At 52.5% G+C, this 19,418-nt stretch overlaps 1 protein-coding gene across 1 annotated transcript in view; it reads left to right on the plus strand.

Moving 5' to 3' along the window:
* The window catches only part of LOC307069978 (BCL-6 corepressor-like), a 20,874-nt gene continuing 1,456 nt past the window's right edge, over positions 1–19,418 (plus strand). Inside the window, 15 exon segments of the mRNA XM_079728603.1 lie at positions 1–606; positions 2,146–2,535; positions 3,406–3,459; positions 3,925–4,111; positions 9,514–9,759; positions 10,090–10,167; positions 10,170–10,247; positions 10,250–10,417; positions 11,003–11,184; positions 11,515–11,532; positions 11,536–11,769; positions 16,656–16,822; positions 17,973–18,118; positions 18,560–18,637; positions 18,796–18,952. Coding sequence (XP_079584729.1) covers positions 604–606; positions 2,146–2,535; positions 3,406–3,459; positions 3,925–4,111; positions 9,514–9,759; positions 10,090–10,167; positions 10,170–10,247; positions 10,250–10,417; positions 11,003–11,184; positions 11,515–11,532; positions 11,536–11,769; positions 16,656–16,822; positions 17,973–18,118; positions 18,560–18,637; positions 18,796–18,952 — 2,186 coding nt within the window. The 5' untranslated portion in view covers positions 1–603.

The following is a 19,418-nucleotide window of genomic DNA, read 5'->3' on the forward strand; positions in this document are numbered from 1 at the left end:
TCAATGTTTAGCAAGTTCCGACTAAGAGCCAGATAATTTAGACTTGACCTCCAGTGAATCTAGTGAGGCTCTGCCATGAGGGAAGGGTCTGTCTTGACAGTAAGCTTATAAAGGAGAGAAGCTGTGCTCCTTGGGTCCTTAGAAGGGATGCGAATGTGTAGCAAGGGGTTTAGAGTAGGAATTAAAAGATTGCTAGGAGAAGGGAGTAGGGTCTGCAGCTCCTGGATAGGGGAGGGGATGAGAGCTTGCACTGGGGCTCCATAGGAGGAGCTGGGAGTGGGGTGAACGCCCTTGGTTCCCACTCTTTGGCATTGAGGGTGCACACTGAACCCAAGGAACCTGTGTGCTGGCAGTGCCTAGCTTGAACAGTGGGTCAGCTGCAGGGATGACAGTGCAACGTGAGCGCCTCACTTTTGACCTTTGTGTGTGTGTGTGTGAGTGTGTGTGTGTGTGTGTGTGTGTGTGTTTCTCGGGTAGGATCCACTGGATCTGCTCTTTGGGATGAGAAAGATAATGATGTGGATGAAGAAGATGAGGAAGATGAGCTGGACCAGTCACAGCACCACGTTCCCATCCAGGACACCTTCCCCTTCCTGAACATCAATGGTGAGTGGGGTGGGGGGTGGGACAGAGGCATGGAGAGGATGTAAGGGGCTTTGGTTTTGCAACCGTTGACACCATATCCACCATTGCACTGGGAGCAGCGACCAGGCCCTGGGGCCAGGCTGCCAGTCTGTTAGCAAGTAGGAGTCATAGGCAAAGGAACTCCGTAGGCATAGTTATCCCAGTGGGGTGGCTTCTAGGCAGAGAGAGCATCTTCTGAATCTTACGTGATAATTCAGAGAAATTAAAAAATTAAATTCATTCTCAGTCCCGCATACAAATACACAAGCTGTTACAAATTTTGCTGATTTCCTTCAGGCCAAGTGCAGGGATCATTTTCGTGAATTGTAGGCAAACTCTTCTGCTATTTCCCTCGGTACAAATTTTCTGTCACTGCCTTAACAGCCTCTGCTAAGGCTGTATCATGGGAAACTTGTGGCTCTACAGCTCTTAATACTAGGCTCTGATAAAATTTCTCTACTAGAGACTTTTATCTTTTTAAAATTTATTTATCTATTTATTTATTTTTTGTGGTACGCGGGCCTCTCACTGTTGTGGCCTCTCCCATTGCGGAGCACAGGCTCCGGACGCGCAGGCTCGGCGGCCATGGCTCACGGGCCCAGCCGCTCCGCGGCATGTGGGATCTTCCCGGACCGGGGCACGAACCCGTGTCCCCTGCATCGGCAGGCGGACTCTCAACCACTGCGCCACCAGGGAAGCCCTATCTTTTTTTTAAATTGACTTTTTGAATTCAGCTTCCCAGGAAAGATGCGTTTAGAGGTTGGAGGGTCACTGTGAGACAGAGCAGGTACTGCGTCTCCCATTGCACATTCTGAGGACGCTCAGACACAAGGTGAAGTGGTCTTCCACAGCATCTTCACTTGAACTGTTCACTGACATGCTCCTAGTCATATGACTTGCATTCAGTTGAGTAGCTTTTCACTACAGATTTCTAAGTTCCATCTGGCTGCTAGGGTCAAATGAGATACTTTTGCCACCTAGAAAATTTAGTATATCCAGATGATTCCTGTAGGATTTTGGAGTACCCTTCCCTAGGTGATGCCCCTTCTTTTGAGAATCAGGAAATGACTCTTATCTGTCTACTTGCCCTCCTTCACTTACCCTGTCACTTGTAACCTTGCAACCAAGTGATGAGTAAAGACAACGATCATAGAGCTCTCTCAGGTTAATATTGCCACAGCTACATTCCCACTTGGTGCAATTTTAAGATTTGGACATTTGGAAATGTGAGATCCTTTCCCAAATCTTTGGCTCACTCATTCTGTTATTCTCACCCCTTAAAAGGATACAACCCATTTCTAGGATCATGATTTCCCTTTTTTTTTTTCCTCATGGTTTTTTAAAGCTAATATTGTGTGTCCTTATGTTATGGGCCACCTTGGATCCTTTATGGAAACATGTGAACATATATTAAAAATAAAAAAGTAAAATGTGGCCCTACAGCCACACCGGGATTTCATTGCCCTGAGAGAGGAGTTGGGGCGCATGAGTGACTTCCACGAAGCCTATACTTTCAAACAGGCTCCGGGCCAGCCAGTTTCCGGCTTAAGCAAGGAGAATGTTCCAGCGGTAACCAACAAGGAGAACCTGGCGACGCCGGTCTCGACTCCATTCCTGGAGCCGACCCTGGGGAGCGACGGCTCTGCGGTCACTTTCGGGAAAACCCAAGAGGATCCCAAACCATTTTGCGTGGGCAGTGCCCCACCGAGTGTGGACGTCACCCCCACCTACACCAAAGACGGAGCTGACGAGGCAGGATCAACCGATGGCAAAGTTCTGAACCCGAAGCCATCTAAGCTGGCAAAGAGAATCGCAAACTCCGCTGGTTACATGGGTGACCGGTTCAAGTGTGTCGCTACCGGACTGTACGCAGACTCCAGTCAGCTCGGCCGGGAGCAGCGGGCATTGCAGGTGAGCGCCCCCCACCCGAATTTCAGGAGCCTGACCAGTTGTCAGGTTTTTTTAATGTGTGAAGAGGAGGGGGCCGGGGGTATGATAGGGCAGGATGCCGGGCTGATTTGGTTAATGAAGCTTAGGATAATTTAAATGTTTGAAATGTGTCCAGTAAGGGGACGTAAGTGGATACTTTAAGTTATTCTGTAGATTTTAAGCGAACTCCACTCGAATGCTGATAACGGAAGTTTTAATTATTGCGAAGGATGTCTAAAAGACTGCATGACATTTACCTATCAATCGCTTTGATTTCTCTGCCGTTACTGTACGTTAAAAATATACCTAAAAGCGCTGCTTAGAATGCCTTACGTGATACTTGGTGGAGGTGTGTAGCGGCCGCATGTCTGTGAGATTCGTGCAATTTTTTTTTTCCACCCAAAAGACAAACAAACAAACAAAACAAAAAAACCTTGCTTAAAGGGATAGAGTATGTATTTAACTTGCTAGTGAATGATAGATGTTGTATAGGAATTTCCTTAAGATATTTTACTTTTAATTAGAAGACAAAGCCAAATTGTTTTGCAATGTTAAGAAAAAAATTAGTTTATGCATATAAAAATGGATGAAGGCTTCCCTGGTGGCGCAGTGGTTGAGAGTCCGCCTGCCGATGCAGGGGATACGGGTTCGTGCCCCGGTCTGGGAGGATCCCACATGCCGCAGAGCGGCTGGGCCCATGAGCCATGGCCGCTGGGCCTGCACGTCCGGAGCCTGTGCTCTGCAGCGGGAGTGGCCACAACAGTGAGAGGCCCGCGTACCGCAAAAAAAAAAAAAAAAAAAATGGATGAAGTTATCTAAATGATCCATTGAGTGCCCATTTTAATTACATAGATGGAAGGATTACAAGAGGACAGTATTTTATGTCTACCCGCTGCTTACTGTGAGGTCAGTTCTTCAAATTTTTATTACTAGAATCTTCCATAAACCTTTCGAGTTAAATTTCATTTCCAAATATACAAAGGGAAGTTTGTGGGCCATGGTCGTCTTTATTCATTGTGCATTTGTTTTCTTTTCTGTTGTGTTTTTGTTTCGCTTTCTTTGCGTTGTGTTTTGTTTTATTTACCTTCGAAAGAGAATGTCTGTCTCTATGCCACGGTGTATGTATGGCTATACATACACACCACATATATCTCTACATACATATGGCTTTACGAATAAAGAGTGTGTGACTAGTTACACATAGACACTCTTACGTTTTTATCGTTCAATTTTAAAATATCTCAGTTGTATCATAAATTGTGGTTGGTTTTGGGCAAACTGTTCTTTGAAGATACTTTCCTTTAAGGTAAGGGCAGTGAAATAGCTTTGGTGGTAAGGTGTGTCTTTTTTCCATCTCCGTTCTCTTTGTAGCGTGCAGTGATGCGCTTCTCAGAGTTGGAGATGAAAGAGCGAGAAGGTGGCCACCCCACGACCAAAGACTCCGAGGTGCGCAAATTCAGCCCCGCTGACTGGGAAAGGCTGAAAGGAAGTCAGGACAAAAAGCCAAAGTCGGTCGCCCTGGAGGAGGCCATTGCCGACCAGAACGACAGTGAGAGATGTAAGTGAACCCAGGCGGCTCGCGTGTGGTACCACGTCGGTGGGAACGGGGCGGTTCTGCTCCCAGTGCCGATGGAGGTGAGAGGAAACAATACGCTTCCGACGGCCCAGCGTCTGGGTGCTGGCTGTTCGGAGAACGGGCTGCTCTGGCCACCCTTCCCAGCTGTGGATTGCAAGGCTGGTTGTCCTTTTGAGCGTTGCGGCATCCAGGAGTGAAGCACCTATGAAATGTTGTTTCCTGGCACGCATCTCCTTTTTCCAGAGAAATGCTAGCCCTGTAGTTAGTAATAGTCTGATACAGTAGAGCAGAGGAATGGCAGTGCAAGACCTCCAGCGTAGCAGGTATGTGTTCTATTTTGTAGCAGGTATGGATACGGGTTTTTGGTAGCAGTGGAATGACACTTGCAGCCAGAGCCAGACCCTCCAGAGTGACAGTCTCCTATGGGAGGGAGTGGAGAGTACTCGGATTCTTCCTCCAAAGGCAGAGGTTTCGTTAAAATGAGATAAGGGCTGATGAAGGCACCAGAGAGATGAGCATAATTATTTTCTGTGGCAGGCTTGTTTGCAGTCATTAGGAGTTGACAGCACGCTCCAAAGGCGTGGGATAAACGAGGGCGTTCTTCCTACCAGACGGGGTGTATTATGTTTTGGAGGCCAAATTGGAGAGAAAGCTAGTGTTTGCCTCGAGTCACACTCTGCGGTCCCATCAGCTGCTCCCCCACTGGGGTTGACTTCGGGCTTTGCCCTCGAGACTTCCTGGGCTAATGAGATGTGTTGGCAGCAAGTGGAGGTCTTTCTCCTGCTTTCTTCAGTGTGCGTGCTTGTGGCCTGTGGCCTGCAGCCTGCTCCGGACCCCAGAAACCTCACCGGTGATGGTGAGTGAGGGCACCTAGGTGAACGTCGAGGACAGGGTGGGCGTGAAATCCTCCTGAGACGGGACAGTCGGGGGTGGTGGGCACGTTTGGGAGGCCCAGGCCCTTGGACCCAGTCGTAGGGTCGGCGTTCGCCCGCACGCTTGGGTCGTGGGTGCCTGATGCAGTTCGGGAAAATTGTGGTCAGCAGCACCGTGTGCTTCTCTCTGCTGCTTGGAGCACTGCCCTCCCCCAGCTCACCTTTGGGGTCAGACAAAGGCCTGTGGCCAGGGTTCTGGGTAAGCCACACCGGGACCGGTTTGTCCTACGTGGCTCCCGTAGAAGGGCATTTCTGGGGCTAGTCAGTGGCGGCCTTACCCGAGGGATGGGGCTCTTGATGTGCCTGGAGTAGACGATTCCGAGCTCCTCCCCCACGGGATTGGAGTGAAAAACAGAGGGTCCAGGCCACCCTGGAGTGAAGCAGCAAGAAGGCCTCCCTCCTTGCCTGTGCTCACAGCGGACACGCAGCCCTTACCCTCCTGAGTGGCCTCATAACTCAGCTCCTGGGGAAGTTTCTCAGAGAGATGTGATGAAAGTGGGCAAGGCCAAGTTCACGGGGCTGCACTTTTCTGAGGAGGGGATCTGCCTGTTGTGGGTGGACGGTGAGGGAGGCTGGAGGAAGGGAGCGGGCAGTTAACCGGCCTCGAGTCTTCTCGCCCTTTTCTCCAGCAACGTGGCCAAACCCAGGGTGGCCGCTGCCCTTCACGTCTCAGTGGCCTCACCCGCCCTTCTTCCCAGAGACGTTTGTGTGCGTCCTTCCCAGTCTTTCCTGCTGAGCGTGGAGACGAGAACTCGGTGTGGCTGATGGGGAGCAGGGCCTGAGCCCCAGATGATTCCGAAAGCCCCCTCCCCCCACCGCCTGCCTCCCATCTCAGACCGACCGACGGGTCTCTTCCTGGAGCACCCGGGACATGGCCCAGTGAGCCATGAATCGCCACCATGGGAGGGCAGGAGAAGGGTTGGGGAAGGTGAGGGGCTCCGTTTGAAAGATTGGGGCAACGGAGGTGGGTTCCCCATCCACCCTCTGTCTTGTAGAGACGTGGGGTTTGTAAATAGCTGGTCAGGAAAGGTGACCTGAAGGGGCCACTGTTCTTACTGCGGCCTCCACATCCAAGGCACGGCAGGTGTTCATTCCATTCAGCTGGATATGAATGGGCCTTCTTGTTCTTGGGCCATGATGTCTTGAGCTGATATGGGCTCAGGTCCTTCTCATGGGTGTCGGTGTGGCCGAGAGCCGAGCTGTGAGCACATGGGAGCTGGGGCGGGGATTTGGGGCGGGCAGGGGTCACAGAGAGGGTCCAGGACGCCTTCAAGATGCCTTCCCCCTTCTGAGGCAGCCCTTACCCATGGAGGGACCAGGAGCTTCTAAGGTGGTGGGTGCTGTTTGCGTGGCCCTGGTTGTCCTGGTGCGGGTGCATCTTGTTGCTAGGGGCTTGTTTAAAAAAGAAATTAACTTGAAAACACAGTGGCCGAGATACTCATTTATTCTTTATGATCACATGGGTGGCTGAGTGAAATTTTTATTTTGGAAGTTGACCAAATGAGTTTGGAGGTTCCTCAGACTTGGAAGTTCATCACTAGGAACCCTCAGTGGCATTTGAAGATGGGGTGGGGCAAGGAGGCATTGGTCCCTTCCTTCTCAAACTTGGGGTAACCATCTCCCTTGCCAACCACTTGGCTGGGACAGGCCTAGGACCTGCTCAGTGGCAGTGCCTGGCCAGGAGCTGGAGGAAGCCTCAGTCAAGGGGCTTCATGAAACTTCTTTGCTCAGGGAACTTCTCTTCCAGCTGAGCACCTGCACGTTTGTAAACTACTTTGGAACAGAGATCCCCTGCACTCCTTGTGTAGCAGGTGTAACTTTTAACAAGGTTAGCCCTGACTGGAGGTGCTATTATAGTTAAGCTACAGAGAAGGGGATTTTAATCCTGGGGAGCCTTCCAGCGACTCAGAACCCTCTCACCTTGTTTAGGCCTCACTGGGCATGGCTCAACAGTGGTGAGGGTGCTTTGTTGCCACAGTGACTTGTAAATGTTGCTGTGGTGATGCTTCTGTGAGGTGATGCTATGGTACAACCATAATGAATTTGGGATATATGTGCTGTGAGTCATAGGACCATGCTGCAGGGACCACGTTCACATCTTGCTTAGACTGGGTGACCAAGGGCACATGGCTTCCCACTTTTAGAAGGGCCAAAAGTAGCAATGATGGCAAAGCCTGATGGTTAGGATCCCCGTGTATCTATTTATCTCCCCATCTCCTTTGCCCTCAAGGGTCATCCTCCTGTGGGTCGTGGTTAGAACAGTCTTTGAGAAGCTCCAAGTGACACGGAGCCTCTACCCCATAGCTGGTGGCCATGGGTATCTTGGGCAGTCGGGGTGGGTGTCCTTCAGGGTTATTACTGGCCTGGGTAAGGTCACACTAGCGTAAGGTCTTGGGGGGCCTTAGCTGAGGGAAATTGAGATCTTTGCCCTAAAAGGCTCCGGGGTTGGGAGAAGGGTGGATGGACCTAGTTTGGAAAAAGAAACTTTCAAATTGGACATGGGGGTTCTTAAGGTAGCCCTTCCATTCCTCCATGGATCCCCTCCCACGGAGCTTTTAGGGAAGTCTGATTGGACCAGATTGGACCAGAGAAGTCCAATGGTGTAACCAGCAGGGCTCACCTCTTAAAATTTCCTACATTTCAGGCCTGAGATTCAGGCTGGTCTGAAAGTCTTGGCATCTTTTGGTTAAAGGGATTTTTCCAGCCTTTCTCTGTGCTGAGCCCGGCCTGTGATTATGAAGCCCACCCCTGGAGGGAGGCTAGCAGTAACATTCTCACTTTACGAGTGAAGGGGGCCGAGTTGTAAAGCGGCGCCATTCCTGCCCGAGTGTTTAAGAGGGTCACAGAGCAGCCGGAGTGAGAGTTGCAGCACGCCGTCTTCACCGGGCCTGCGGTAGCCTGGGCTGCATCACCCGTAAGCACAGGCCAGGAGTTTGGGGTTTCTCCTGCTGCCATGGCAGGAGACCCTCGCGGTTGGGGTGATTCCACCATTCCGGCAAGAGTAGATGGGGATCTGTCCCACCTTGGGATACCCTTGGAGAAAAGCTAAGTGTGTTCCACCATTGAGAACACAGGTCAGGCTAGCCCAGGCCAGGGTGAGGTTCATCCCCACAACTGGCTGCCATTAAATGCTGGGAATGCCCCCAAGAGAGGCTGATCAGGGGACCAGCCGGCTGGGCAGAAGTGGGAGTGATACTTGAAGTGGTCTAGGGAGAGGAGGAGGAATGCGAGCAGCATGTGAGGGGTGTGTCCATGATTTCATCTAGAAAAACGGGCTGTGGGAGCTTAGCTCAGGTGTTAACGAAATACCAAACTCATACACCCACCCCCACCCCCGGCCGGTGATGGACACAGGGTCATCTTCGGGGAACTCTTTAACAGCACAGTGATCATTATGGAATTATTTGTGTGTTAGAAACAATGTGACTAGCAAAGCAGTTGAACTGTTTCTTTGGCTAGAGCAAAAGTGAGGAGTGATGTTAGGCTGGGGTGATTGGAGGAAAAGCCCCAAGTGGATGCTAGATTGAGCAGAGGGGGCAGGAGCGACACAGGCGGAGCTGGGGTGTGAGCAGTTCAGCCCTGCCCGCCGCCCCCCCACCCCCCACCCCCATGAAGGGGGTTGGAGTCTTGTCTTTGAAATGTCCTTAGATGCTTGTTGCCTGGGAAGGAAGGCGTGGAGACGTGCCAGGTGGGTGACTGGTGTCACTGAGGGCCTTCTTCCTAGACAGGAAATAGGAGCAGCCCCTCGATGGCAGTGAAATGCTTTTCCCCCCACGGGTGTGGAAAGAGGACAGACGGACTTGTAGCAATCTGGTTGAGTTCTTTGAAATTGCCCTTGACCCTTGTGTGTGCACCAGGAAGCCTTTCCTTTCCCTTTGCCAGGCTCCTCTTGCCTTGGTCTCCCCAGCTTCCCAGCCTCCCACCATTCTTTCCCTACCCTTGTTCTTCACCCTCGCCCCTGCTGACCCAAGTGAACATTGGTGCTATGTCTGTGTAGATGGCAGTTGGGGGCTACTTGGTCTCTTGATGACATCAGCCTTTTTTTGTTTACTAGCAGCTGTTTCCATAGTCATTTGTAGCTCCGCCCTGATTGGTTGGATCTTACTGTGAGGTCACTCACCCCCCCTTTAAAAGTAAGCCACCTTGGAGAGTTAAGCAGTTGGGGAGTTATCTCACATGCCTTATAGAGGGATGGTGTAGATGCCTCACCTTGACCCTTGAAGGATGGATTGTGAGTGGGCTACGCGCCTCATTTTCTGCTTTCTTTGCTGGTTGTGTTCAGCTGTCCTTCCTTTGGGACGTCTTTCTGAGGGTTTTGTGCTTCCAGCGTGTGAGGCCCCTGGTCTCCAAAGGGGGGTGGTCTGTTGGTAGCAGTTTGCCTTGGGCATGGGGGTCCTGCCTGCTCCTGGTGACCTTTGTTCCCTCCTTTCCGGGTTGTCTCCCCTCCCCTAGGGGAGTGTTACGATGGAAGCAAACCTGACCCCTTCGAAGCCCCAGAAGACAGTGATCTTCCTGAGGACATGGACACGGAGCCCCCCAGAGAGTCCCCCGCCAAACAGGCGGCCCCGGACGCGTCACGCAGCCCCACCCTCCGGCTGAACAGAAAGCGCAAGGTGTCTGGCGATAGGAACCACACTGAGACCACTGTGCTCCCGGAGGACTCTCTGCTGAAAGCCAAGCGGAGACGGGTCTCCAAAGGTGAGCTCGGTTTCGCTTCGGGCCCGCAGGGCACCCTACGGAAGTCCTGGAGCGGAGCAGTGGAAAGTTCCAGTCCCACCCTGGATCCCTGGGGGGAGCCACTCACACCTCCCCACCCCCCACCCCCCACCCCCGCAAAGCCAGGTGCCGGGGCTGGAGCCCAAAGGTGGCCAAAGGCAAATAGGCCCCCTCCCGAGACTTGGTGACAAGTTCCAGCCAACACAGTGACCACACCCCTCCCCTCCCCCACCCCTGTTAGTGATGTGTAAGACAGTTCGTTCCCCGCCCCGGGGGGGCTTCTTCATTAATTTGTAGTTATTTCTCCATTAGCTGACTGGCCTGAGAGGGAAATGACAAACAGTTCCTCTAACCACTTAGAAGAGCCACATTATAGTGAGCTGACCAACCTGAGGTGTGCATTGAATTAACAGGGCTCCATCCCAGAAAGCAGCACCGCTTGCTGCACCTTAGAGAACGGCGGGAGCAGAGAGCAAACCTGGCCGGCAGGGCAGGAAGGAAGTGACCCAGGCGGTTCAGCCTGCGGTCACCCCCCACAGCAATAGCATCTCCGAAGAGAAACCTGGCAGGAAAAGGGCAGAGGCCAAAAGCAACAGAAGCTGGTTGGAGGAGTCCCTTAAATGCAGTGACAATGAACAAGGTCCGCACGGGGCGGGGGGCGCTCCTGGAGGGTGGATCACCCGCCCTCTGTGGGAAACGGCCCTGGAGGGGACCTGAGCGCCATCCAAGTTGACAAGAGTAGCGTGTGGCGAGCGGGGAGTTTTCTTCATGAGGTCCTTTCAGCCTGCACACTTCCTTATGGAATGGACAGTGAGGCGGGAGCTCGACTTCCTGGGCTGCTCCTCATCACCCAGCCCGCGGCTGGGCAGGAAGGGAAGTCTTGGGTGACCCCGGGCGCTTGTCAGTGCCCTCATTCCAGCCTCAGGCTGTCTGTCCCCAGTTGCCCTGTCCCGAGCACCCAGGCCCCCCACGGGTGGAGACGGGAGCGCACGAAGGGCTGGCTTCTGCCCTGTCTTGCAGCCCTTTGAAGCGACTTGCCATTTGGCGTTTCGTGGGTTAGCCTATTTGCCGGTTGAATGTGGGATAATTAAAATATTAGTGCTTTGAAAACATAATTGGTATATCTTTAAAAACTGAAGCTGCTCCAACGATCAGTGCTAACAATGGGCTTTTCTTTCCTCACCGGCTACAACTGTGTAACGCCCGCTTCTTCTCCCCCTGACAGATGTGCTGTTCATGGACGAAGAAATGGATCCGCAGCCTTCGCCCCTGCCGCAGAAATACACCGACAACAGCGAGAAACCATCCGGGAAGCGACCGTGCAAAACCAAGCATTTGATCCCTCAGGAGCCCAGGCGGGGCTTGCCGCTGCCAGGGGACTCCTACGTGGACAATGCGGATGGCAAGGTACCTCTTGCCTCTGGCTCTCCCCCGCCCCCCGGGCCTGTGCAGGCACATGCCGCCTGCCTACTTCTCTGCTTCTGGGGACAAAGCTTTCCTTTTCCTGAACCCCTCCCCCCAAAACGTCCCTGCCCCTTCCTAGGGGACCTGTCTCCTGGGTGGTGGTGAAGTTTCCAGCTAGTAAAAATGCAACCCCTTCCTCGCGCCCCACCTCCCCCAGACAGAGAGGAGGAAAAGTGCTTTCCTCCACTCAGGTTTGTAACTCAGGGAGGAGGCGAACCAGGCGGGTGGTGGAAGGACAGCCTGAAATGTGTGCGCTGCCTGGTTTCGTGATAGGTGACCGTCCGGAGATTTTGAAAGCGGCCTGAGCCCAGTTCCGACTATGATCTTTCGCCGGCCAAGCAGGACCAGAAGCCCTTGGACCCTTTGCAGCAACTGTTACCAGCTTCCCAGGCCTCGCAGCTGACGTGCTCAAGCTCCCCTCCAGAGACCACCCAGTCCCGCCCGATGCCACCGGAAGCGCGGAGACTTATTGTCAATAAGAACGCGGGCGAGACCCTCCTACAGCAGGCCTCCTGGCTTGGCTACGAGGTGAGCATCCTTGTGGGTGCCCCGGATCAGGATCCGCCGGCTGCTGCTCCTTGGGTGGGGGACACACTGGCTGGGGATGGGGTTGGGTCTCAGAGCCCAGCCCCCTCCACGTGGCGGGCTGGGCTGGGTGTTCCAGCAGGGTGTTTGCGTTGGCCCCGCTCACACTGCGGGCTCTTTGGTGGCTTGTTCAGTCGTGGTGTGAAAAGAAAGGCAGGCCTCTCTGATGTTCCGTTCCCGTTCAGGCAGGTAGGCTACTTCAGCCAGTCCGGCTCACTTATCTCTGATATAAAATCTGACCTAACCCAGGGCTTGGCAACCAGGGGAATTTTAATGAGCCCTTTTGGATTCTGAATAGCAAGAAGGAGAGTAGTTATTAGCTCTACTAACTTGTGCTGTTTGGGGCAGAGTGATGCCCCTGTGGGGTAGCGGGTGGGAAGTGTCTGTGCAGAGTAGGGGTGGGAGTGGGGCAGACCTGAGCAGTCTCTTTCTGAGAGGGCACGGGAGCCGAGGGCTGATGGGCGGGGAGCAGGGCTTGAGCCTTGCCCAAAACTCCCTGTCCACACTGCTGTATCCCAAGCCAGCACGGCTGATGACAGTGATAGCCTCTATTGCTAGAGCAACATAGAAAGATAGCTGATACCTGCCTAAGCCCGTGTGATCCGTGGTAACTCCTTTCACCCTTTTAACATCTTCACTTGGGAGTAACGAGTACTAGCCCATTCTCGGATGAGGAAACGGAGCCTCAGAGGGGTTAGCTGATACCCGTACAGGTAGCAATCCAGCAGTGCTCCACAGCCCACCACGCTCCTCAGCAAGACTGGCTCACACTGGAATTGCCCTTTTTACAGTTCAAAACCTCTGTGAGACAGATGACTCTCTCTGCCCTGTGCAGTTCCCCCACCATACTTGTCAGTAGCAATTGTGATGTAATAGCCCACAGGGCAAAGGCATTTTTCTGTGCTGGCATCAGCCCTCTGGGAGTTGAATGGTGACAGTAAAACGCGGTTCAGCAGGCTGAGCGTGGAGGTGTGGCTGAGCACTGGGGTGGCAGGACCCAGGCTGGCCCGGAGCCCTGGCGCCCACACCCTCAGCCAGCTCTGTGCCCCTGTCCCCCGTCTCCTGTCGTGTCCCCCCACCCCGGTCCATAGTGCCGTGAGCCCTTGGAAGTGTGCCTGCCTTGGCCCTAAGGCATGACTGTGGGTGGGAAGTTGGAAGCAGTAGGGCTATGCTTAGTTTGGGGGTGTTTTGTTGTTGTTGTTGTGGGTTGAATGTGCTGTTGTTTATATCTACACGTCTCTTGGAGACCTCTCCATTAGCTAGAGAGCACTTTCTGGGAGTTAGCGCAGTTACTTGCAGGTGAAGTCCAAGGAGCACCCAGTTGGTTTCCCAAGAGCTGAGAGCGGGCGCCTAGGAGGACAGAGCAGATGTTGCACATAGTGTTGAGCTAGACCCCCCGTGGTTGAGAAGATAGTCTCCTTGCTTCCAGCAAACGCTGGAGGTGGGGGGGAGACCCCTAACCCCAACTTTTGGGTTAGGGTTGAGAAAGTAGACTCCCGCTTCCAGCAAATGCTGGAGATGGGGGGCGGGGTGCTGCTGCACCCGCCGTGGAGGGCGGGGCTCCGAGCCCCACCTGTGAACTTGGCATCATTTCCAGCAGCCTCCCTTTGGGACCAGAGACGTCAAAAGACCCTCGTTGGTCCTCTAAGACAGTTTCCATTTTGGTTTGGTGGCTCTGAGGCCTGGACCAAGGGGCACTTGATCCATACTTTTTTAGGCTACCTGGCCTTTGATTGCACAGGAAGCCTTGGGAATGTTTACGGTGGGATTTGTTTTTTTCTTCAAATGTAAATTTCAATATGTAGATTCCACAGATCACCAGTGTTGATGCTGAACATTGTGACAAGTAGATGAACGCTTTCAACTTTGAATCCAACTTTCTGGGATTTCTCTGGGCAGAATTTTAAATGTTGGGATGATGGCCCAGTTGGGAGATGTGGCAGCTTAAACCTTGTAAAATTGAAGGACAGTTTGCTTAACCAGATAAGGGTGTGGTTTGGGAGGGTTTTCCTGAAGTTTTGTCTTCAGCATTCTTGGTTATTTTCTTCTGCTTAGCCAAAGATACCATGTGCAGTATAAAGGCTGTCTGAGCTTTATGTCATGATAATCTGGTTCTGGAAGTTTAGAAACACACTCTGGCTTCAGATCCGCGTTAAATAGATCACTTGCGTGGCCAAAGACCTCAATCCTTTCCCTCCTTGCAAAAAGGCTTCTATTTCTTAGGCTAAAACGCCAGTGTGCAAGCACATGCTTGTGCCTTTAGCGGTGATGGTTAAATTTTCTATGAATTGAATAAGTCATGTTTTTTAAAAAGTTAATGAGGCATTTAATTAACTAACAACGGCGGGCTTATGGCCTTTATGGTTACATTTTGCGGGTAATGGCATTCGGCTTATAGCCGCTGAACAGAGAGCTGTCCGACAAAAGCAGTTTGACTTTGCTCGGGAATGGCTGGGCTGCCCTTCAGACACTCCCGTTTATTTCTAGCGGAGAAAAGAAACCAAGGAATGTGTTGCGTCGACAGACTCGCCCCGCCTCTTCACCTTTCAGTTAGAGAAAGTGTTGGTGGCGACGGTTGCCATCCATTTAGAGGCCATCACCCTCCTAGCTAGGAGAGTGTAGTTAGCCCACTTGACCCCCAACAGAGAAGGCCTGTGGGATGCTCGTCACAGCTGGATTGCATCCCTCTAACTGGGGCCCTCTTGGGCCTTTTGAATCTTCCCAGCTGACCAGGTACCAAAGACCTGAGTTATAGGTCTAGTACTTCATGTTAATTGAACTTGGGGTTTAATACCTCTGGGCCTCAGTTTCCAAGTGTGGAATGAGGATAGTACTACCTTCCTTTCCTGCTATCTCCTGGGTTCCTGTGGGTGACAGAAGACGTCCTCATCTGGGGAAATGAGAAGCACTGTGTAAATAGTGGGATCAACGTGGTTGAGTTAGGACAGCCCGTGGCAAAAAGTCTGACCTGGCCGTGGGGCTACTGCTGCCTTTGCTGCCATCTTCCAGGAGAAGAGAGTTGACTTACCCATCAGCTTGGACGGCCTTTCATTTCTAGGTACCCTTGAATCTGCCCTAGTAGTGATGAAGGTTTCCAGGTGAAGGCCATGATTGTCACAGCAAATAAACCCTGGGTTGAGTAAATTGATGTGTGCACAGCAGTTGGTGGCGTTCAGCACTGATCCCAGAGCCACGTGACAGGGCCTCTCCCTGGCTGGGGCACACAACTCATTAGCTTGCAGCCGTCCACTCAAGTCTGGCTAATGAGGGCCTGCTAAAAGAGCAGCAGCTTCATGCGGTATCCTGGATACCAGGGTTCGGGGCAGGTGGCCTGGGAGCCCAGAGGATTGTGGGCTTTCTGGCAGGTTGGGATGTAAACGGAGACACGCATTCGTGGGCGTGCCTTTTCTCTTCCTCTTGTTTTGGAAGGGAGCTGCTGCAGTGACCTGAAGTAACAGGGCACCGATGGCCAGGTTTACCAGCATGCCCCATTGGGTTCACGTGGTAAGCAAATGGAACATTCTAGTTCGCTCCCAAGTGAGTGGTCACCTTTGATTGGCGTGTCCTCCAAAGGGCATAAAAGGTTTTACAGAACCCATCTCGCACTTATGGGCGGCTAGAATGACCCCCGTTTTAGGTTTAACAGATGAGTTACCTGAGAGATGTCACAAGGAGGCCTGTTCTGACCCCATCCCATCCCCCCTTACCCTGCAGACCATGTTTTAGGCCACGTGCACGTTCTGCCTACTCCCAGCTCTCAGAACCTGACGGCTCTCTGCTGGGCACAACTTACCCAGTATAAACAGTATAACGTGTTTTCTGGTGGCAAATGCTTTCGATGTGTCTGAAAACTTTCTTAAGGTAATAAAACATTGAATAAATTCCTGCTCTGCTTACTGGGAGTGGTTCATATTAATATTTTAACAAGCCAAAGAAATAAGGTTAATAACAGTGATTCTAATGCACAGTGTTGACACAGAACATCTCCGGGGGCGGGGGTGAATGTTTTATTTGATTCTTGAAATGTGGAGGTTGCAGCCTGTGGTGTATCAGGTTCCTGTCATTAACTTGGGGCAGAATCAGTCTAAAATTTTCATATTTACTCGAGAGGGTGGAGTGAGGCAAAATAGAGGGTGGGGTTATTGGAGGCATTTTGTGTCATTCCTCGAGGATGGAGGGAGAGAGCTTCTCTTTAACTCCACTTAACGTACAGACAAGAGCATCTGAGGCCCAGGGTCTGATTTGGGGTCTTAACAAGGGGTGCGAGGATGTAGCTGACCTGGGTGTCCCTGCTTCTCTAAGCTGGGGAATGTTCTCTGGCTGATTTAAGCTCTCTTTAAGTGTTGGTCATCCATACTTTTATCTAAACTTGTGTTATCGTCCACTGCCACTGACTGAACAGACCCATCAAGTGAGAATGGTCTGTGCTTGGCAATGTGTCATCTAAGATGTTAGCAGCCGTGACACCTCTGTACTGGTCATGTCGGCCCCTGGGCTGAGGGCTTTCATCGCTATCCGAATCGCTATCCGAATGCGTCCTCTCAGCAGCCCTGTGGAAGCTTGGAGAAGTTCAAGGGTAACTTGCCCATGGCCAGGCCACTGGTGCAGCAGAGCCTTAGACAACACTGTCTGCATCTCCAAGCCCTTCTCACGCACTCTCGCCCCCCACCAGGATGCCTGCCGCCTGCCCGCGCCATGGTGGGCTTTTGGCCCCAAGGATGTATGCCTTTGAAAGTGGGCACCGCCAAGCTATGGGGAGGTCACGCTTACAAGGTTCACTGTATGGTGTCTGATGGTATCTCCTCTCCTCTCCTCTCCTCTCCCCATAGGAAGTGGTCTTGTACTGCCTGGAGAACAAGATTTGTGATGTGAACCACCGCGACAACGCGGGTTACTGTGCCCTGCACGAGGCTTGTGCAAGAGGTCGGCTCAACATCGTACGACACCTCCTTGAATATGGCGCCAATGTCAACTGCAGTGCCCAGGATGGAACCGGGTCAGTGGCGGTCTTGCTCTTGGCCTGGCCCTGCTGGGGCATAGGCAGTGGTTCTCAGGGTGTGCGGGGAACCCCAGAAGGAAAGATGGAGAGTGAGTGCCATGTAAGCACACTGATGGCGGAGTCCTCTAGAATGGAATCGGACAGATCTTTCTGGCAAATTTACATAGAACTTTAAAACTCTGTGATGCTCTTATGGACAGAAGTCCCTGAAAATGTTGAGCCTGCATGAATAATCAGGGGTGTTCTCTTTTAAGACCCTGGACTCTTCACCAGCGTCTGTTGAATCTCAATCTTGAACATATATGTGAGTTGAAAGTTGCAGGAGTACAGACAGGTCCAGTGGCAACTGGCTTGATAGGACCTGCCGTGTCCACCCACATCCCCGGGCCTGGCCCCCACTCTGTCCTTGACCTTGGTTTATTGGCCAGAGGCCCAGGTCTGAGTCAGCCCAAGCATCTTCCCGGTTGTACCTGGGATGCCACCACGAGGCAGGGCACTGGGGCTTTCCTGGCAGTCATAAAATTAGCAAAACCGTAAGGTATTTGGTGGTTCATGGTTTCCAAATAGCATCCTTTCTGGATGGGACTGCGGACAGTGTTCCTGACCCCAGCGGACACGGGCAGGAGGACTCTGTATCCTCCTGAGAACTCGCCCTGCCTGTCGACTGCTTCTGGGCGAGAGGGTTGATCACGCATCTCCAAGTTGGTTTCAGGAGAGGTTCCGCTTTGCCCCTAGTTTCTTTTACAAACTGCACTTTTTGGGTTTTGTTTGTAATGGTGTAACAATGGCTTGTCGTATCTGCTTCCGTGGTGCTGGGGTTCTTCCCCCCACCCCGCCGTACGTTACCTTCTTACAGTCTGTCACTATTTAAGTTCATTGGAAACGTTTTCATCGTGGCCTGAGTTCCTCCTTGGGCCATGCATTAAGAGAGATGTGCATTGAAGAATTAAGCCTGAGATGGTCCCTTCACCTGTCCCGTAAAGGGTTATGTGTTGAAATAACAGAGTAATTTGTCGCAGCGACCGTACACTCACCTCCTCGGTGAAATAGCGCGCCTCTGAGGCTTGGCCGCACACGCTCGATTTTGCCCCGTGTCCTTAGAAGCAAGCGTCGCGTGCACGGGTGTAATCCCCCGCACCTCTCCTAGGCCTCTCCACGATGCTGTCAAGAATGATCATCTCGAAATTGTCTGCTTGCTCCTCTCCTACGGTGCTGATCCTACCCTGGCTACATACTCAGGTAGAACCATCAAGAAAGTGAACCACAGCGAACTTCTGGAGAAGTTCTTAACAGGTACAGCAGAGGTCAAGACACGGTCTTGTTCAAGCATCTAGACGGTGACTTCACAGCCTTTCACCTGGGTTCCCCCTACCCCCACCCCCCGTTTACTCTAAGTGACCCTTTACTGGGAAAAGCGGCCCAACGTTAGTCTGTCAAAGAAGAGATACATACTTTGAGTTTTGCGAGGTGGGGGGCTGGAAAACTCTTAGCTAGCCAGGCTAGCTTTTGTTTGGCAGGCTGGGGCGGTGAGGCGGGCAGTCCCTCAGGAAGGCGGGTGGACGCGTGGGGAGGTTTCAGTCAGATACCTGGAGGCGTGTGCAGTGGGACTTATCAGGAGGTGACACCAGCCCCAGCGTGAGATGTTCCCGAACTCCAGCAGCATTTGCCTCTTACCAGCAGGCGTTATCTTGTTTCTCTCTCTCTCTCTCTCTCTCTCTCCCCCTCTCTCTCCAGACTGTTTAAATAACCTGCAGGCTCCTGACGATGGTAGCCCCGGTTGCTCTTCGGAGTTCTCTGGCAGCTGTGTGTGTGGTGAGCAGCCTTGTTCGTTTCAGTTGGGCTTGTGGAGGTGGGGGTGGTGCTGTGAGCAGGACTTGCTTGGGAAAGAATTTTTCCAGGGTCCTTTTTGGCGAACAGCTGGAATCTTGCTCCAGCTTACTGACCTCTCTCTTGTTTGCCCCCCCGTTTAGAACCAGATGATGAAAGTGGTTACGATGTTTTAGCAAATCCCCCAGGACCGGAGGACCAGGATGGCAGCAACGAGGCCTATGGTGACCTATTGGAATCTGAATTTTCTGAAGACCCCCTTTTGCCGTGTTATAACGTCCAGGTGTCCGTCGCTCAGGGGTGAGCGTGGCCAGCGTGTGGTCGAGAGCCAGCCCAGCTGCTCTGTGGGGTGGCAGGAGTTAGAAGTCCCCTTCAGCAGATGAGGGTGGATGGGTTGGGGGGTGAGTGAATTCCTCACCAAGTGTCCACCGACCTCACATAATGCAGTGGAACTTTTCCAGAAAAGTTTGGGTGGTTGGAGGGCTCCCCAGCCAACTGCCCTCATTGGAACACACCCCTAGAGCCCAAAGGACACGGGAGTCAGCGACTGCAATTGCACAGTTTCAGTCACTAAACCCTTGGGGAAGGGATCCTCCCCAAACGGCTACCATAGGGGCCTTCCAAGGCGCGTGAGGTCCACGGGACGATACTGATGTGTACCCTCTTCTCGTATAAGATTAGAGAAAGCCGTATGTGGCACCTGGCATCTTATGTGTCTTCAGATTTGCTTAGATCGAGTCTTGTCCCCACGGTCGGGCCACTGTGC

This window comes from Hyperoodon ampullatus (genome assembly GCF_949752795.1).
Source record: "Hyperoodon ampullatus genome assembly, contig: scaffold_416, whole genome shotgun sequence".
Taxonomy (NCBI): Eukaryota; Metazoa; Chordata; class Mammalia; order Artiodactyla; family Ziphiidae; genus Hyperoodon; species Hyperoodon ampullatus.